Raw genomic sequence first — 19,467 nt, 5'->3', positions numbered from 1 at the left:
AAAGTATACTTTTTTTGTACTTTGTCAAAGAAGTTCTCAGATCTAATGACCTTTTTCTGTACTTTTCTTAGAATTAAAATATTTTCGCTCTATTTTTGTATTGATTTGGACGTATTTCAATGTTCATGATTGATCTTTGTCATGACACTTGTCAGTTTGAGAGTGTGTAAGCTTAATTAGTTTTGACTGTTAATTCCTGTAATTTTTTTTTTTTGGGGGGGGGGGGGGTGATGGAGGCAGGTGGTAACTCTATTGTTTATATTTTCATTCAGTCATTTTTTTTAACCTCCTCGATTGATATGATACATGAACCCAACACCACTTCTAATTCTCAATAGCCAGAAGAAAAAATCATTGTCCACAACTGAACAGCAATCACTCAAAAACAGATGAGAAACAAAAAATAAGAGTCATAAAATCAATGCTTTGATGAATTATCTAAATAGTTTTTGTTGTTATCAATGACGTACAGGGAGTTTTTGGCTCAGGTAAACACATACCATGGGAATTAATTTCTTAATGAAATGTTACTGGTTGGTGGCCATATACCGGTAATGACACATGCAAAAAAAAATGTCCCTGTCTGTTTATCTTGTTTAGTAAATAATGATCCTGTCCTGATTGTTCAACAGTTACTATGCTAGGGGTCAGAACAGGACCTGTGCATGGCTTATTGCACCTGCTTTGACTCTCCACCTTAAGGCTTAACATCCAAATCATGAATTTTTTTCTTAATACATGTATAAACTGCAGTGGTATTAATCTGACCAAGAAATTCCATCATATTTCTAGCAATCTAGAAGTACCATAGATACCATGACTTTCTTGTTGTTGAAATTTTGATAAATATATGTCTTTTTCAAATCCCTCCGACTCAATCAAGCCATAGAGTAATTTCTGATTATGAAGAGCAATTAATTGACATCATGATCCACAAATACTTTCCTGGTACGACCACAACATGCTGCAACATGTGTCAATCGTACCATGACTTGAACTCTTATTCAAGTCTCAAAGATGACCATGTTGGATAATTAAAACGCTAATTACTATCTGTATCCCCTCTTGCGTATACCTTGATGAGGGATGTTTTCTTTCTGGCATTATCCCAGTCATTGACGAGCTTTCCCCAGATTTCCCAAACATTTCCTGTAGCTGCATCTACAAAAATAGCGACACTAATTAAGATTTAAAAAAAAAAAAATGAAAACTTTCTTCCTTATAAAGCAAAAAATGGAGTTCCAAGATCTCTTCTTTATAGATACATGTACATGTACATATACACAGCTGATGGGCACCATATTTCTCATGTTGAGAGGGACAGAGTAACAGAGGGTTTGTTGAGGTACATTGTACATTTATTTGTGGGGGTGACAAGATTTGTAATGCTCTTGTATGTGTGTGGTGGCGTTTTCTGGTGAATGAGGGGGAAGAGGAGGGCATGGGGACAGGATTTAAGAAACTACAATTCGAGGTCAAAGGTAAAAATAAACCAAGTACCTAGTGGAACTTTTCTTAAACGATCTGGTCCACTTGCTAGAATTAAAATAAAAGGCAAATCCCACAATGTATGATGGACCATATGCATGCACAATTTTAATTTTTATTTAATGAATGATCAAAATCTTCATAAAGTACATGTATTATTATCAAGGAAACGTATACATTATCAGGTATTTCTTTATCTCATTAACGTCAATAATTTTTTCCTCATTTTTCAAAAGACAAATTCTAAACTCTTGTAATATATCAGTTTCAAGGAAATTTGATAACTATACAACAACTAAAATGCATAATGATAATCCACATGTACCACACAATACTGGGTAACATCTTAAAATTATTTGAAAAGAATCAAGGTACTGGAGCTCAGCTCCCCGAATTAACTGTAGCATATATCAAAGATTCACCAGTTAAGTAGCAGGCAAGTGCTGGTTTTAGGGAACTTTCTTATGATGACCTAAGGACCATTTATGGCCACATCTTTTTTGTAATGTGTGTTTACAGCTCTGATATTCAAACAATCAGTCAACACCATTTAGTAAACATTCATTTAAAACAGTCACAAATCAATATCCTAAATCTCACCTATTCCGTATTCATCCTTATCATCTTCAGAACTTGTGCTTGTAGAGGCTAAGTTATTGAACAGTTTCTCAAACGACCTTTTGCGTTTGGATTTAAACCTATGCATAATCCACGCCAGATGAAAAATTACAACACAAACAGCCTACAAATGGCCATTTCGTGTCGCTATAGGACAACAGTCCTCATTTATCGTGAATATTTCCTGTAGATTAAAATACTTCCCTACCACAACACTATACCGAGGATATGAACTTCAAATAAATATTGTATGCCCAAAAATTACAAGTATTCATTAAAACTATCTAATAAAATGTATTGATTCAGGAAAAACCCTCTTCTGATTTTCTCTATATATTAACTATTGCATCAATCTTATGTATTCGTTAAATTTTCCCCATTAATCATCTGATAACACTACAACATGTTCTTTAGACCTTACAATAATTAAGGACGGGTAAGTAATTTAATATAAAGTGTTAATTATAAATCTAAAAAAAACACTTTTAAATATATGTCATCTGAAAATTCACCTGAAGTAATTCAGCATATTTAATATTTATAAGAATTAAGATGCTGTCAAAGGTGCATTATGCTGTATCAAATTTTTGACATTTTTAAAAAAGAATAAATGTCTTGGTAAAAGTTGATAACATCAATTTTTGAAAAGTAAAATCACTATAAATGTTGTTTTTTTTGTGAACAATACTATGGGCCAGACCAATTAAAGCACCTATAGGTATATTAAGTTATTATGGGCCAGGGTCAACAATCCCCCACCCACCTCTCTTCAGGACTTTAGAATTAAAGCATTTAAGGAATGAAGACCTGACATACATTTGCATATTAAATAAAGAATATACTTAAATAATGTACATGTAAATAGACCTTGACATTCATCAGACTTTGGGTCAAGGTCATGGCACATCGTTATGTTTTGGGCAGCCTTTATACATACATGTTTAGGATGGGGAAGGGATAAAAATACATGCATCATAGAAATTGACTCTCAAACTTAAAATTTCATAGATATCAATTGCAGTGGTCTGGACAGAAGATAGCTAGAGCACAACAATTAAATCTGAGCAGGAAAAAAAATTTACTCATTGCATTGTACGGAAGCTTATTAAAGCTGCACCAGTTTTTTTTTTGTTTTTGTTTTTGTTTTTTTTAATTTTGGTTTGACAATCTCATCCTGTTACAATAAATTACAGGGTTTTTTTTTTTTAAATTTAATGCATCTGAGGGTAGATTTGTTTTTATATGCTGTTGTTTCCCCCAGAATTTGCAGCCCAGCATTGTGTTTTGGCTGACGTCTCAGCATTGTGTTTTGGCTGACGTCTCAGCATTGTGTTTCGGCTGACGTCTCAGCATTGTGTTTCGGCTGACGTCTCAGCATTGTGTTTCGGCTGACGTCTCAGCATTGTGTTTCGGCTGACGTCTCAGCATTGTGTTTCGGCTGACGTCTCAGCATTGTGTTTCGGCTGACGTCTCAGCATTGTGTTTCGGCTGACGTCTCAGCATTGTGTTTCGGCTGACGTCTCAGCATTGTGTTTCGGCTGACGTCTCAGCATTGTGTTTCGGCTGACGTCTCAGCATTGTGTTTCGGCTGACGTCTCAGCATTGTGTTTCGGCTGACGTCTCAGCATTGTGCTTTGGCTAACGTCTTTGTTGGGATACTGATTATGCTATGTACACTGTACTATTTGTTTGATTCCAATCAATGTGTTATGCATTAATAATTTAATTCTGGTTGTAACGCCTCATTTGATTGGCTAAACAAATTCATATATATTGTATAACATAACTTGCCTACGTCACAATACGACGTGCGTGCAAAACATATTAATCCACTTGACGTTACGTTTAAATTTTATACAAATTAATAGGCTATATATTTTAACTAATTAATGGGCCTTATTATCTGATTTAAATACCGGGTAGTAGAAAATTAAATTATAAGGAATAAATTTAATTTCTACCTATAAGGTGCATGATTTCAGTTGCAGCAATTCTCTAACAACTATAACATAACATAACTTGAATATGCCCCAAATTATGTTATATCGTATAACATAGGTATAAATTAAATTCATTCCTCAATTCCTTAGTTATAATATTGAATTTATACATGTACTATAAATATCAACTACACCCTCTTTCTAAAATATTTATACTCAGGTCTTGTCCTTATCTTAAACAATTTACATATGTTTCCCCTACAATCATGTATAATGTGAGCATGAATTTTTGACTCGTGGGTTCAATTATTATACTTTACAGTTGCAAGCTAATATATATGAATTCACTGACAACAGAATTTAATATATTTAAAATAATTTTTACATATCTTACATAACTTGGAAATTCATTTTGTGGATCTTGTCAACAACAAAATCCATGATGATCTACAAATTTTGATGAAACAACAGTATTTACACAGCTCATATTTACTGTAAGCAGTATGATTCCTCTGACTCTAATCATGACTTTTATTTACAATATTTGCAATAAAAAATCAGAGCAGAGGCCATTTTGAGGACACAAACTCTGTGAAGTAGCTGGTGTCAAGGTTCTGCCTACCTTTTACAACTTTATTTCCCAGATCCAAATGCCAAAAAGAATAACTCTTCTACAACTTACTTAAATATGATGCTCTCACCATTTACATGGCCTAATCATTGACGGTGAAGCATTACATGGAACTAGTCCACTCATATTGCCACTGGATGGATTTTTTTGCAAAGATGTCAGCACAAAACACATAAAATAGGGCCACTCAAACCAAGAAAGTAGAAACATGGTAATAGTGATAAATGAGTTGTAGCAGAATTATTCCTTTACCAAATGCCAGCGTCTCAGAAGCTAGAACTGTTAAATAAAGTCGCAAAAGGAAGACAGAGTCGCAAACCAGCTCTTTTCCAGAATTACCACTTTTCAATATGGCCTCCACTCTGACTCTCTCCCACACATCTTAAAAAAAAAGGTGAGGGTTTGGGTCAGAGGTTTTCATCTCATTGACTGGTTCCCCCATACATACTGTTTTCTGGTTCCTCTGTGGACTGTTGGTTACTATAGTGACTGTTGGAGGAAGTACTGGACACCACACTGGACCCCGAGCCCTTCCGGGAGTGGCTGGGGGTGGGGGAGGGGGCAACAGAAAGGCTGACCAAGGATTTCTCATCTGCTTCCAGGAGTCTAAAACAAGAAATATGTCATGATCAATGATTATCTTTGATTATTACAGTGACTAAAATATCTACAATTCTCTTTCATTCACACAACTCTTACAGTATACAGTATAATACACTTATAACGAAGTGCCAGGGACGCACAATTTTTCTTTGTTATAAGCCTAATTCGTTATATCCCTCAAGTTTACAACATTTAGTAAAATCATGGGGAATGAAAATCACTTTACTGTAAGCGTCAATTCATTATAAACACGTTCGCCATAACTGTGTTTTACTGTATTGTGCATATCGTTTAATTTGCCCCATAAGGGTCTCTAATTAGTCAATAAATTGAATTGAATTGTCCCCAAATCAGAATGAAATTGATTATTTGTGTACATTGAATGACTACATCACGTGCTTCTAGACAGCATACCAGGTATTTACAAGCACTTATCAAAAATACATGCTGTTTGAAGCAAAAAATCAATTTTGGGTTGAAAATATCCAATGAATGACACTATATAGAGCAAATCAAGGATAAATGATTTTTTTTTTATAAATTTAGATTCTAAAATATCTAGATCTGCAGTCTAACGCAATTTGAATTTTCTTTAAATTCTATTGCTGTTTTCCGTTCTACATCAATCAACATTACAAAGTACGATATTCTTACAGGAACATAACCACTACCAGAAAATCATTCTGTACACAGCGCTTGCAATTAATCTACTAGCAATCAAAACAACAGTATTTTACGACCACATGTACAAGCCGGCCGTTACAGTTCACGGGAAATAACCAGTCGCCAATCTACACTTTTCCTTATATGGAACAATAATTAGATTGGCCGAAATTACTGCACCTTGATAGAGACCATAAGCAGTGTGTGATTTATACCCAGGTGACAGCTTAACAACTGAAAGGCTTACCTGCTCCTCCATAAAACGAACATTTTCATTTACCGCATGCACAAAAACCAATATCTTAAGTCGTAACGAGATTCTTCCTTGTTTTGATGAGCGATGATTAATCACTGTGTAAGAGAGATGTCAAAACTTCCAAGGCTTTTTCAGTGAACCACAAATTATAATGCACGGAAATTAATCAATTTTGTATTCTAAGCAACCAAAGAATACTAGTAAATATCTGAGTTGTGTGGGAATAACTTGTCAATGAACTGCTTTGTTTTTTATTCTAATTTCAATAAGAGGTTTTTGATGGGTTGATGTTTTTTTTTATTATTGATAAACATTAACTAACATTCCAATACTTCACGAGAGAGAGAGAGAGAGAGAGAGAGAGAGAGAGAGAGAGAGAGAGAGAGAGAGAGAGAGAGAGAGAGAGAGATTTTCTTGAAACAGAGATAGCTATGTTGTCTTTCATGAAATTCTACTCATAGAATAGATACCAGATGGCTGATATATTACTGGATGTGACTCTTTAAATACATAAAAATCTTATTTCTTACAAAAAAAAGATTGAATACTGGCTCTTAAAGAAAATATCTTATTCCAAACTTGGCATTGTGGTACTGGTATACTGGCACTGTAAAGCTTCTTGCTGACGTATTGTTGCCCCCTTACATATAGTACCAGGCTTAATACTGGTAAATATATAGCTAGATCTGTACCTTATTTCCTGATTGACTGAATGATACTGTGTGTAAGAAATACACAAATGTATTATGTAAGTGTAATTCAAATGGGATTCAAATCCACTTAATTTTAATCAAATTTTGATTTGTTCATATCTTGACAACCATCACAAACAGTTCACATCAATATTATCCATCAATCTTCCTTCTGAATTGTCCTTTTATTCCTCCTATAGCTATAACAATTATTGCAAAACAGCAGCCAAAATATTAAATATATCATTGTAAAAAAAAAAAAAATTGGACTAGATGCAGCTCTAGATTACACTAGATTTATGATAATAAACCCTCCACTTAATGTCATTTTTAACATTATTCATTAAACATTTCTCATGAAACTACAAGAATATGAACCAAAGAAACCATTGGATTCAATAAGTCAACACCCAAAAAACCCAAAATTATGTGCTCTTGATTCTGTCAACTTGAACAAATCCTCAATTGTTTGGGACCTGTTCATTTTCTGCTTTTCCTGTTGACAGCAACAACAATCGTTGACACAACTTATGGTAGCTGTAACTGCCACGTCCTACCCATGATAGAAAAAAACTTTTAAAAAACCTCCCTCTCCCCGTACCTTGAACCAAGGATATTCCTCCCTCCCTGAACCACATCACCCCAAAACTTGTTCAGTTCTTCATTCCAGTGCCACTTGCTCTGAAACTTGTTCACAGCTCGATGAAACATAATTATTAATATCAATAAAGAACGCAGTCCCTCACACCCTGAAGGGCCCCCTTGGATTAGGAAGTGCTACAGGAACTGAAATGCAGTTGACGATGTCCGGGGAAAAGCAAGACTGGTTAACTACTGATAAACCACTCACTGCATTTGGAGAGGTGGTGAAGTATTTTTCAAGTGGCTCATCTTCTAAAATTAGCCAATAGATTTTTATGATATTAGGATGATGACAACATATGTTTAATACTGACAGACAACAAAATGAACGCACTGACCACGGTACATATCTGTTTCTCCATTTGTTTTTTGTTGGCATGTTGTGCTTTCATGTTTTTATTTTTTTTTTTTTTTTTTTTTGGACAGTATGTTTCATAAATCCCTTTTCTTTGGGGAGAAGAGGGGTATGGGTGGGGTGGGTTGTTAAAGGTATTTCATTTCTGGGATTCAGTAATATAAGCAATGTATTCAAGGTATTCAAGGATCAATTATATGCTTTTGCAATGTCACTGGCTAACTATTAAGTTCAATCTTTTCCTAATCTCGTCTTTACATATCAGCAATATACTAGAAACAGACAGCAGAGAGAGAGAGAGAGAGAGAGAGAGAGAGAGAGAGAGAGAGGAGAGAGAGAGAGAGAGAGAGTGCCACAAACCAAGAAGAAATAATGTATGCACTAGACAACCTTCCTTTGTACTTAGGGATGTAATGATTGGCAAGGAATAAATAGTATGTAAATAAGCTATGAACTATCCACCTTGTTTCTCCTGATCTTGCTCATTTGCATAATCCAAGTCTATTAATTTTTAGTCTGCAGGAAAAGTACTACATACTCATGTCTATCATTCTGGTCTGCTTTCATGTCACCTGTTGCTGAACCAAATCCAAATGTAAATTCCCTGTCTCGTGATGTAGAAAACTAAGCCTCCCTCCCCCTTTTCAGGGTCATGAAATCTTCACCCCACCCAACGTTTGAAATATATATCTTTTGACATTTCCATATGTTTAAAACATCTTTTGACATATTTGGTTCTGTGTACATACCAGTTTAAGTTTTAAATGTAATTATATCAAAGCTTGTTAATATATCTAAGCACAAGTGCTTTTTATTCTTATTCTGCAAGAGAATTTTAACTATCAAAGAATATTAAAAAAAAAAACCCATGGCAAGGTTTCTTTCTAACATAACCCTTTTCATTACATTCTGCCTGGCTCATTTTTCAATCATATATATACCTGACCAATGAGTACATTCATGCAAGTAATGCTTCTCCCTTTTAATGAAATTGGTTTACTGTGATGCTATTATGTGCATGTACCGGTATAATTATTTCATCGATATCTACCTAGTTAGTCCCCATCACATTTGGCTAAAGAGATATAAATACCCTATTTTCCATCGCATATATATAGGAATGGGTCCCACACAAACTTCATTGCTAATCAATTACTCAGATGTGAGAGAAAAAAAGCGAAATGGAAGGTTATTCAATTAGAAAAACAAAAACACTTAGAATGGGTGTCCCTGCAAATCAATAAACAAGCCATGAAATTTCTTCCTTACTTATTTGCTTCCTCTAGCTTGGCCAGTAGTTCTGCTGTGTTGTCCTTCTCCTGCCCCTCTTTCTCCTCAGGCTTTGAGGACCCATTGAGGATGGTGGTTTTTGAGGAAGAGGAGGAGGAGGAGGTGGAAGGTGCATTAGGTACCTCAGACTTCGAGGCCACTGGGACCTCACTAGTGGACATTGAGATAAATTAACCTCCTCAGTGTCTCCTCATTCTGTGTTCATGACTTCTGACGTCTTTTCCCTGCAAACCTGTAAAACACAACAAAACAGTAGTTGAGGATCGTGTAATACACATCCAGGCAGGACTATAGACTGTGTATTCTCACACTTACTGTAATTAACATGATCAATAATCACCCATGAAACTTGTCAACCCAAGCAATATCACCGAATGGCAATATCTACACATAATGGAAAAACATGCATTACAGTATGAGGGACAGCATTTCTTGTTAATATTTAATGGATTCTGAGGATATTGCTCAGTGATCCTTAGACCCACTAACACATTAGGATGTCAATGTAAATTAACACAGCTATGATAAAAGCACACAATGGGCTTGAATCAAGAAAAAAAAAATTTCATTCCACAGAATTCTAATTCCTTTATGTTTGACGCGAGTTTGTGTGTCAATATTTAAACCACAAGTTGATTTTTTTGACGTGAGGAAATGTTTCACAGACTACTGTACAGCCCTCTCAATTGTAACCACCTGCCAAAAAAACGGTGGTCAAAAAATACTAGACATACTTTCTTGAGAGCCAATTTATCTAGGCCATATTGTCCCTCAAGAGTTTCCCACACCAGAAAAATATTCTGGGGGTCAAGCTGTCTCCACAGTTCCTGGTACTGCCACCAGAAAATTCACATAAACGTCCTTGCTCTGAGAGTTTATATATCCGACATTTCTTATCATCAAATCCACATGCTTTATCATTATATGGAAAAAAAAATATTCGTGAATCACAATCTTCACATCAAAACAAATTCTTTTTTACAATTTTCCTCCCATTTATTCGGCAAATTAACTCAGGTAATGAAAAGATCCTTGAACCATAAATAAAAAGACTTGGGATCTTTCAAGTAATATCTGGTAAAACTACAAATGATTTAGAATTCAGTATTTGCCATTTATCAAAGCACAAGGATCTTGGTGATTTCACTTCGCATTGTGGCTTCCGTCCTCTTGCAAATAAAAACCACAGCATTAATTAAGGTAATCTGTTAGTTGGACAATGAATGCTTCATTTCACTTTTCTTGACAAAGCACTCTGTACTTGCACCTAAACAACACACATACAAATTTCCTCTGTCATTCTCTCACAGATTCAAAATAACAAAACTTAAGTAAATTACCGGTACATGTATTATAAACAAAGACTTACTGCTCAAACTGCTGCACACACTTGAGGCTATTCACTTCAAACAATTTTCACACTTGCACTTGCCAATGGAAAAAAAAAAATAAGACTGCTGAAATTTTTTTTAAAAATCTCCAAAAACACTGCTCTACTAGACAGAACGTAAACGCACTTTTAAGTTTATTTCTTCTCTCACTCATTCATCTACATGAGATCATAGCAGGATGAGGTAAGTTCTCAACGCCGACTTGTCAATTTCCCATGGCCCCGAGCTAATTATCGCAACAGTCACTCCATGCGCAATTGGGCTTCACCTATAAATTTTTTTTCTGGACTGGTGTATAAGACTTATAAATGTTCCTTAAGAACTTGACCTTTAATATAAATGTTTCTGAATAGTATTTTTAAATAAGGAAGTTTTTTAACATCAAAATATGTCCTTTTTTTTTTTTTTTTTTTCCTATCAGGTCTTCCAAGCTATATGGTAACAGGCTACTAAAGATGCAAGTAGTCTACCAATATGATCAATATATACATCAAAATACTCTTTATTTTAAATATTTATCTTTTTTTTTTTTTATTTAAATTCCATTATCTACGTTGAGAATGTAATAATTCAGTGCCCCTATTGGCTGACAGTAAACTTCACCATATTAATGAAGATTGACTATTAGATGAAAATCAAGGAATTGGACAGGATAAAATTCCACACCTTCAGAAGTTATGGTACATATCGGTAATAAATATGAACAATAGTTTCTTTGCTGTGTGCCTGCACCTATCATTGATTGCTATATGAATTTATTTATTTATTGAGAGAGAGAGAGATAGAGAGAGACGGAGAGAGAGAGAGAGATAGAGAGAGAGAGAGATTTTCTGGGATTGGTTGTATGCTACTAAGTACAGTATATATGTATTAGTCAAAATTGAATGTTGACAACATGTGTATTACATGTGTTTACAACATTCCAATAAAAGGGCCCATGTTGTTGTGGCCCTGAAACATCTGTGTATCACAGCCACCATCAGGCCCAGTGGCTATGACTGGTGTGATCTATCAAAACAGATTAACACATTATTATGAATGGGTGTTTAAACTATCCTAGACATTACTAGCTAGGCAATATGTCTGTCACATAGACTACCAGTTTCATGTTGTCTTGAAGTCTTTAATACATGATTAGAATCTGTTTGCATAGCTCTGATTTAAAGTATGCAGAAAAAATAATTAAAGTAAATAGGATTTCTTTCGAAGACTGAAAACTTACAAAAATGTACTTTTGTTTTAATTTTTGAATGCCTTAAAATAAATAAAAAAGAATGAAAATTTTTACACAGAAAACTCTCTCAATTCTCTATTTAATATCAAGAATTTATTCATTTCAATCTTACATGGTTACATCAATATTAAATTGTATTTGACGCATACACCAGAACCAATAAATATTGGTGAATTCTATCAACAGAATGACTGTAGAAAAGATTCTTACATATACCTATATCTACTGTACCGGTACATGTATACAGAGAAGCAGATCATAGAGGGAAAGTGTCATTTTTGACACAAACTTTGCCGGCAATAGATACATAATTACGTACGACGACAGGTCACAGAGAGGATTATGCAATGGAAAGACGAAAGCATTTGCGTATAACAGAATACACACACACTGGCTCAAATTACAGAAGTTTATATCCTTGAATGGTTATAAGAACCGACAGTATCACTTCCAGGATCAATATACATCATGTACAAGTCATTAATACCAAACCTATTGGGGAATATTACAATTTGCTTAAATAGAGATGATTTTGAATTACCGGGTATATAAAAAATGAAAAATAGAATTTTCAGATTATCATGAAATGTCAGTTACAGACATCTCTCGATCCCCTCTCCACATATTCTCCATCCCCCTCACCCCTTCCCTTCTTTTTTTCAATCACTTATCAAAGATTAGATTGACGTCAAATAGACTATTATAATTATGTACTGTACGTTTCTCATATACATATATATATATATAAAACACTGTTTCTTAAAAATGCTAAAATTTGAAGAGTAAAATATATATTACATGTTCTGAAATGTTATCTATTCGTAACAATTTTTCACTTTTTTCAAGTTATATACAATTTAGTATCTTATGTATGTTAAACAGCATCTAATCACCATTTAAATGTTAATGGTTTCATGATGATGAATAGATTTAAATATTACTAATGTATTCTGGCTGTGATTTTTTTTTTGATGTTTTATATAATATTACATGTACTAATATATTAAATATTACTAATGTATTCTGGATGTGATTTTTTTTTTAATGTTTTATATAGAGCTTCTGTCTTCTGACATTTTTGGGGGGCAATCTTTGAAGATTTCAATTTTCAAAAAGCACGCCCCCCCCCCCCCCCCCCCCCCGAAAAAAAAAATGATTCAATATAAATCAAAATAAAGTCTGTTTGAATTCAATAGTTCTAAACAAGCAACAATCAACATTCAACAAGAAAAATTCCATCAAAATACAATAAAAAAAATTAACCAATCAAAATACAAATATACTGCTGCCATGCATGTATATTACCACACACAAACATGAACTACACACACTATTTGATGAACCAATGAACTTAGTACACACACAATTTGATGAACCACATGAATCACTGTCTAGACAAAATCAGATTTAGGCACAACCCTCCAAAAGATTCACTAATTGTATCAAGAATATCAACACTACCAGTGTAGTATATATTGACTTCATCGCTATTGAAAAAACGTCTCTAGATCAGTTATATCCATCCTAAAATAAGTGATTTAAAGCAAAATGCTGATTCAATATGAAAACATGCAAACTCTATAGGAAAAATGGTCTTCTATTGAGTGGGTGGATTGAATTCATATTGTATGCTCATTCATTGTTTCTTTGTTTGATATTGTTAGATTTACAGATCACTCTCTGAAAAATTGATAACGTAAAACATAATAAACAACAACTGTTTTTTAAGTTTGTGTAAAAAAAAGTTCCTAACAATTTTATCATTCCATTACTAAACACTGTATAATTAATTAAAGAAATATTGTTTGTAAGTTTCACCATATGATCGAGGATCAAAATAATAAAACGTTCATTATAATTTATATCTGTAGTTTAATTGACCCAAGGAGGTACATGTAGATCACACCTGCACCTTGATGCCATATAACTATCAGACCCGGGACTCTGCATTTTGCGCCTCTTATTTTAAACTGATGATCTGGACCTGTGAACTTAACCTAATCTAGCACATCCAGTTAGATTGTTTTCAAATTCTAAACTTACCACAGGTAATTGGAAAATGAAAAAATTACAAGCATTTGAACAGTGATCGAACAGTAAAGGAACAAATTGATTTTTATAAAATTAAAAATAGAGATAAAAACAGCATAAGACGAATGATTTATTGTGTGAGAATCTCAAGGATTACTTGACTGGAAAACAATTCAACTGATTTGAAACATCACTTGTTCTCAATATTTGAAAGGAACACCCACAACCCAAGAGGCTATACAAGAAGAACTGAACTTTTTGTTTGGTTGTATAGTTACACTGTTACAGTTATTATTTCTAGTTGATCAAAATAGTTCGGAGTAAAAATAAACCATGAAAGCAAATTCTTCTATATTCAAAGGGTCGATGTTAAATAGTCAAAACTCCTCCAATTTATCCAAAAGTAACTCAACCAAATATCACTGGCAAACAATGAATGGATGAATCATGATGCGAATCTATAAAATATTTGGTATTAAACAAGATATAGACAGTCTAGAAACTGTGGTTGACGTTAAAAAAAATAGATGGAACGTTAAACAATCAGGGGTTTTTAAACAAAAAAAATCAACAACAGTTCCAAACGAAAATACTTACAGCTCATGCAGTAGTAGGCCTGCTTCTGTCAAACTTATTCACAGGAAGTTGTCTTTAACGCCCTTTGACCCTGACCGCAAATATAAACACGAAGTAAAATTACTCTAAAAATCGATAAGATATCTTTAAAAATAAGTTTTCACTGATTATTTGATTTATCATTTTACTTTAAACTTATCCTTTTAACAATCACAAAGAAACTCTTAGTCGCAAGAGTGATTGTTTAAATATCCATCGGAACTCTTCTCTACTTATCATTGTTCTCTTGTTAATCAAAAAAAGCATGGCGGACGATTTACCAGAAGGGTGGGAAAAGCGAATGAGCCGGTCTGCAGGTATAAAACACACATAATCTGTGCTTAGTGTCATGATTTTTTAACACCAAATTTTCTATAATTTTGAGGGTTTTTTCAGAAGAATTTAAATTCAGCATAAGTACACAACGCATATCATTACAAATGCATGAGTACATTCCCTCGCAACGAAACTGTATGAGGCCCCGCCCATTTTTCTCAACAACCTTGACCAAATAATCACATGCAGGTGTATTGTCAATCTTACTATCGATAAAGTTAATAAGTTATTGATATATACGTGTGTTTCAAGTGCATTTTATGGACAATAAAAATCATCCACCACTATCTTTTCTTCACCTTGATCAGAGACATGTCTCTGGCTGAGTTCTCAAATATTGTATATAGATGCTTGAGATTACCTTCACCTAACCATGCTAACCTTTGACCCTACTTAAAAAGTTGGAATTTTTGAGGTTTTTTTAGGGGGGGGGGGGGTGTGAAAAGTGTAGTAGCCTGGCCAGGGTATAATATCAGGTGTACCGGGGTAGTTGAAATCATATTGTGCAAAAACTAATATTTCAAGAAACTAATTTTATGAATTTGTTTAAATATGTGAAAGAGGTCTTTAGTTTTGTGCTGTCACTAACTTTTAAACTACACTTTAATTTTTATAATAAAATTTAGCAATAATAAGGAAAATTTTAATAACCTCTATTGTTTAATAGGTAAGGAATACTATTTGAACCAACACACAAAGGAAAGCCAGTGGGACAGGCCTACCGCCCCAGCAGAAAAGGCTGCAATGGTTCAGTGTTCACATCTGCTGGTGAAGCACAGGGACTCAAGGCGGCCATCTTCCTGGCGGGAGGAAAACATCACTCGCTCCAAAGAGGAGGCTATAAAGATATTAAAAGGTGAGTTCTGTTTGTTTGAGTATGTCCAAGTTGTGAAAATTACTGTATTTTTATGTAGGTGAGCACTGCAGAAGAAGCATTAAAATAATCAATTGAATTCTCAGTTGATAATGTGATAAACATGTTGTGGTTTGCTTTTTGAAGGGTACAGGGATCAAATCACCAGTGGACAGGCCACCTTTGAAGAACTGGCTTCTCAATTTAGTGACTGCAGCTCCGCAAAGAGGGGTGGAGATCTCGGTCCCTTTGGGAGAGGACAGATGCAGAAACCGTTTGAAGATGCCACCTATTCAATGAAAGTGGGTGAGCTCAGTGATATAGTGGACACAGATTCAGGTGTACACATCATACTACGGACAGCATAAAGAACGAACTTAATGTGAACTTTATTCAAAAAAAAAAAAGTAGATCTGTCCCTTCTGATGTCTCAAAACTTGGTGGATTTAGTTGTTCACAGCATGCTGAGTCCGCAGCAGTCTTATGTTTACAGAGAAGAAAGATTATGTCTTTAATTGTTGACAGTTACAGATGCTAGACACAAGTTTGTGTAAGATTATGAAAATAAAGCTCATGCAAGCATGAGTGTACATTTCCCCTGCAATATATAATTTACCTTACCAATTGTTTTACAGAATCAAATCTTAGTAGCAACAATTTTATGTTGTACAATGTTATGTAAGTGAATTAAATAAACTGTGCTATTGAAATTTCTCCATGTTAGAGTTTTCTTTTCAGTTTCAGTGAAATGGGATCTTAAAGAGTGTTACCATGAACTGTGGAGTTAATTAATGGCGCCAGGGCATCATTAAATTGCTTGTGGAGGTTTTGCAATGAATTTAAATCTTTGAAATCTCCAATATCATACTGTTATCATGATTAATTTGGCCTTGGACAAAGATAGACTTATAGATATGACTAAATACTTTACTGACTTTGACCTTATATCAGTTCAAAGATAAGGTCAAGGTTAAAGTTTTGGGCAGAGTCAGAACAAAACCGTTAGTCATTTGTCTTTAATATTTTGTAGAGAAATGCACAGTGTTCCTAACATGTTACACATTGAATAATCACCTTTCTCACCTTTATGACTGAAGTATATGTACCTGGTTACCATGAATGATGACTTTTTAAGGTCACCATACATAAAGTCTGTTACTTTTAAAGTTCAAATAGAAATGAAAGATCCAAAGTCCCTCAATATCTCAAATTTAAAGGGATATTAAAGAGAAAAATATTCAAGAATTCAAGATGTAGAGGTTGATATACATTTAAAAAAACCAGTGGACTGTGATTTCAACATGTCCACGATATTGATACACATGTATGATGGTATTCACGATATCAACTGTACTCGGAACATTTCATCAATAATTCCACTATATTTTTACATGTACTTTGTCTTGGAAGCATTATAATATTTCAGGGATTATCATCAATTTTGTTTTTTTTTTTCAAAATCCAGTTAATAATTAAATAATGTTCATACATCATTTGATACTATTTATTATTCATCAGATACATGACTTTTTATTATTTATCCAATACATGATAGAATTTTAATAATACATTAACTTGTCCATTTTACATAAATGGTAAATACAAATGTACAGATACCAAATTTTTAAGCCAAAGTATAAAAAACATGTTTTTGGCATAATCAAGTAACAGCAGTTTCCAAACAAAGGGATTCAAAAATTGCATACCTTTCTTGAACTAAGAAAATGCACTGCAGTAGCTTTTAAACATAGAAATATAACGATACTATAGATTCCTTATTAAACATGAGGAATTAATATTCACGTCAAATCGCGAGAGGTACCCTTCGCAGATTTAAAAATCTCCCCATTATTTTTCTTAGAGTTAAGAACTATAAGAAATAAGGATAAAAGTTCCGCGGTTGCAATTTTATATTTTCGCGAGTTGATACAAAACAGCGGGATCGGGGAATTACGTCCTCACAAAATATAAGGAATTTACAGTATCAAAGGATTGCAGATGGTATAGGGTAAAAGACATGATAGGTTTAACAGACATGTTTGAGGATATACTTTTCTGCATTTATAATACATGACATTGAACTTTAAAAAAATCACATTCATATAAAAACTTCTACCGGTAATCAAGAAGTTGCATTCAAATTCAAAAACCACAGTTTAATTTAAATACTGATAAATTTCTGAAAAAATCTATTAAAACAAAATAAACCATACAAGGTATTACAAAAAAATGATATTAAAAACAAATTGTTCTTTAGTCGTATATATAAAATCAATGTAAAAATGATCACAGAATAAATGCGTATTGCAACAGTAAATGCATCCTTTCAAAACAAAAAAGCTAATCACTTAATGAACCAACTCTTAAAAACAATCACAAAAAAGATCATTTTTAATACTAATAATGGATTACCTTAATTAACACATGGTAAGGTAACAAAACACTAACAAATTAAAACCAATTCAGCAGTAAAACTCATCACAGAATGCATTAATTAAGTCAAATTGTTGACAAAAAATTGGCATTACAGCATTAACATAATTTATAAGATTCTTATCTATAAATATATAAGTAAAATACCCTTTTGCACATCATTTAAAAGAATGATTTGAATTTGAAACTAATAAAACATTACAGCGTATATTTCATACCTGTTAACCCTCCCGCATTGCGCGGGAGACTCCCGCAAAACGGCCTAAAAATCTAAGATCTCCCGCATCCAACCTATCTCACGCGCGGGAGACAAATTTCTCCCGCAATCGTATTTGTCTCCTCCATTACCCCCCCCCCCCCCCCAATTCTGAATCTTTACACGCAAATTTCAACAACCACTGCGAGTTTTTCTCTGATTTTGAGCTCAAAAAGCTGCTGTGTAGCTTGAATATATCAAAATCCATCCAAGTACTGTCTACCGTGATCATAGTATGACATGTTATAGTCCAGTTTACTTTTTACGATTACTTCCGGTTTTGACTTAAATCAGTCACGTATTTAGTTATGCATAGGCCTTATAAAAAAATAAGTAAAAGCTTAAAACATCTTGATTTTACTCTGTAACACCAAAGAAAACAACACACAGCCAGTGGTGTCACTTAACAGGACCCAAGCCACGTGCAGTGAGTCGTGACTAATTCTGTCTGGCCAGCACAGTCGGTAAAAATCAAAGTGAGTTTGGAACACTGAGTGTTTATACAAGCTACCGATAAAAGTGAAGCTCGAGGAAAAAGTGCAAAAGCATTTCACAAGAGTTTTTAAAGTTTATAGTACCGGTACTATGAATTACAGGGATGCTATAGACATTACAACAGAGATCATTTTTAAAGATACTGGAGAAATACATGTTGTTTTGTGAATTAAAAATCTATCCTATATATAAGGCAAAAAATAATTTTAATGAATATTATTTACTGGTATTTTCTTAACTGGGTTTCACTGCAAATTCAAAATTTTCTGTGTTTACCCTAGATGTCAGCATGCAGTGATGGTTCAATACTGAACAATAAGAAGTCTTAATATAAATTTTTTAAAAGTGGCACTATTGACTTCTTGTATTGTACCATGCAAACAAAATAATAGTTTTCTGAACATGTACAGCAACACAAGTTGTAATTGCACACTGGTAGTCATAGAAATAATAAAATTTAAAATGATTGCAAATGCATTAATAACAATGGTAAAATAAGGTATCTACCCGGTAACAGTATTTTTAATATATATTTGCATTTCACGTGAAAAAACGTCGTTTACGCAAAATCTCCCCCTTAGCCAAGTTGGTAAGGGGGAGATTCTCCCACATAGCAGCTTTGAAAGGTTAACAGGTATGATATTT

At 33.8% G+C, this 19,467-nt stretch overlaps 2 protein-coding genes across 8 annotated transcripts in view; one reads left to right on the top strand and one right to left on the bottom strand.

Annotated features, from left to right (window-relative positions):
- Positions 1 to 14,520, bottom strand: part of LOC128157538 (ecotropic viral integration site 5 ortholog-like) — a 37,454-nt gene extending 22,934 nt beyond the window's left edge. For 2 of the 7 annotated variants that reach the window (XM_052820142.1, XM_052820145.1), the window contains exons 1-4: positions 14,432 to 14,519; positions 9,158 to 9,410; positions 5,126 to 5,283; positions 1,076 to 1,161 (exon numbers count right to left, since the gene is read on the bottom strand). In XM_052820142.1, the coding sequence (XP_052676102.1) occupies positions 1,076 to 1,161; positions 5,126 to 5,283; positions 9,158 to 9,339 (426 nt within the window). In that variant the 5' untranslated portion in view covers positions 9,340 to 9,410; positions 14,432 to 14,519. Of the gene's footprint in view, positions 1 to 1,075; positions 1,162 to 2,088; positions 2,535 to 5,125; positions 5,284 to 7,492; positions 7,869 to 9,157; positions 9,411 to 10,547; positions 10,865 to 14,431 lie in introns of those variants that run through there. The other 5 variants (XM_052820148.1, XM_052820143.1, XM_052820144.1 and 2 more) reach the window with 5 other exon arrangements.
- A 96-nt stretch (positions 14,521 to 14,616) lies between these two features.
- Positions 14,617 to 16,350, top strand: LOC128157554 (putative peptidyl-prolyl cis-trans isomerase dodo). Its single transcript, XM_052820194.1, has 3 exons — positions 14,617 to 14,766; positions 15,453 to 15,641; positions 15,786 to 16,350. The coding sequence occupies exons 1-3, from the start codon at positions 14,715 to 14,717 to the stop codon at positions 16,004 to 16,006; spliced, it is 462 nt and encodes a 153-aa protein (XP_052676154.1). The 5' UTR covers positions 14,617 to 14,714; the 3' UTR covers positions 16,007 to 16,350.
- Positions 16,351 to 19,467: the final 3,117 nt, after the last annotated feature.

Source organism: Crassostrea angulata, chromosome 7, assembly GCF_025612915.1.
Source record: "Crassostrea angulata isolate pt1a10 chromosome 7, ASM2561291v2, whole genome shotgun sequence".
Taxonomy (NCBI): domain Eukaryota; kingdom Metazoa; phylum Mollusca; class Bivalvia; order Ostreida; family Ostreidae; genus Magallana; species Magallana angulata.
Note: the sequence above shows the minus strand (reverse complement) of the source record. Positions and strands in the feature narration are given on the sequence as shown.

Coding starts and splice junctions, on each gene's coding strand:
- LOC128157554 (XM_052820194.1), top strand. CDS start 14,715: ATGGCGGACGATTTACCAGAAGGGTGGGAAAAGCGAATGAGCCGGTCT. Junction 14,767..15,452: donor GCGAATGAGCCGGTCTGCAG/GTATAAAACACA, acceptor ATTGTTTAATAG/GTAAGGAATACTATTTGAAC. Junction 15,642..15,785: donor GGCTATAAAGATATTAAAAG/GTGAGTTCTGTT, acceptor TGCTTTTTGAAG/GGTACAGGGATCAAATCACC.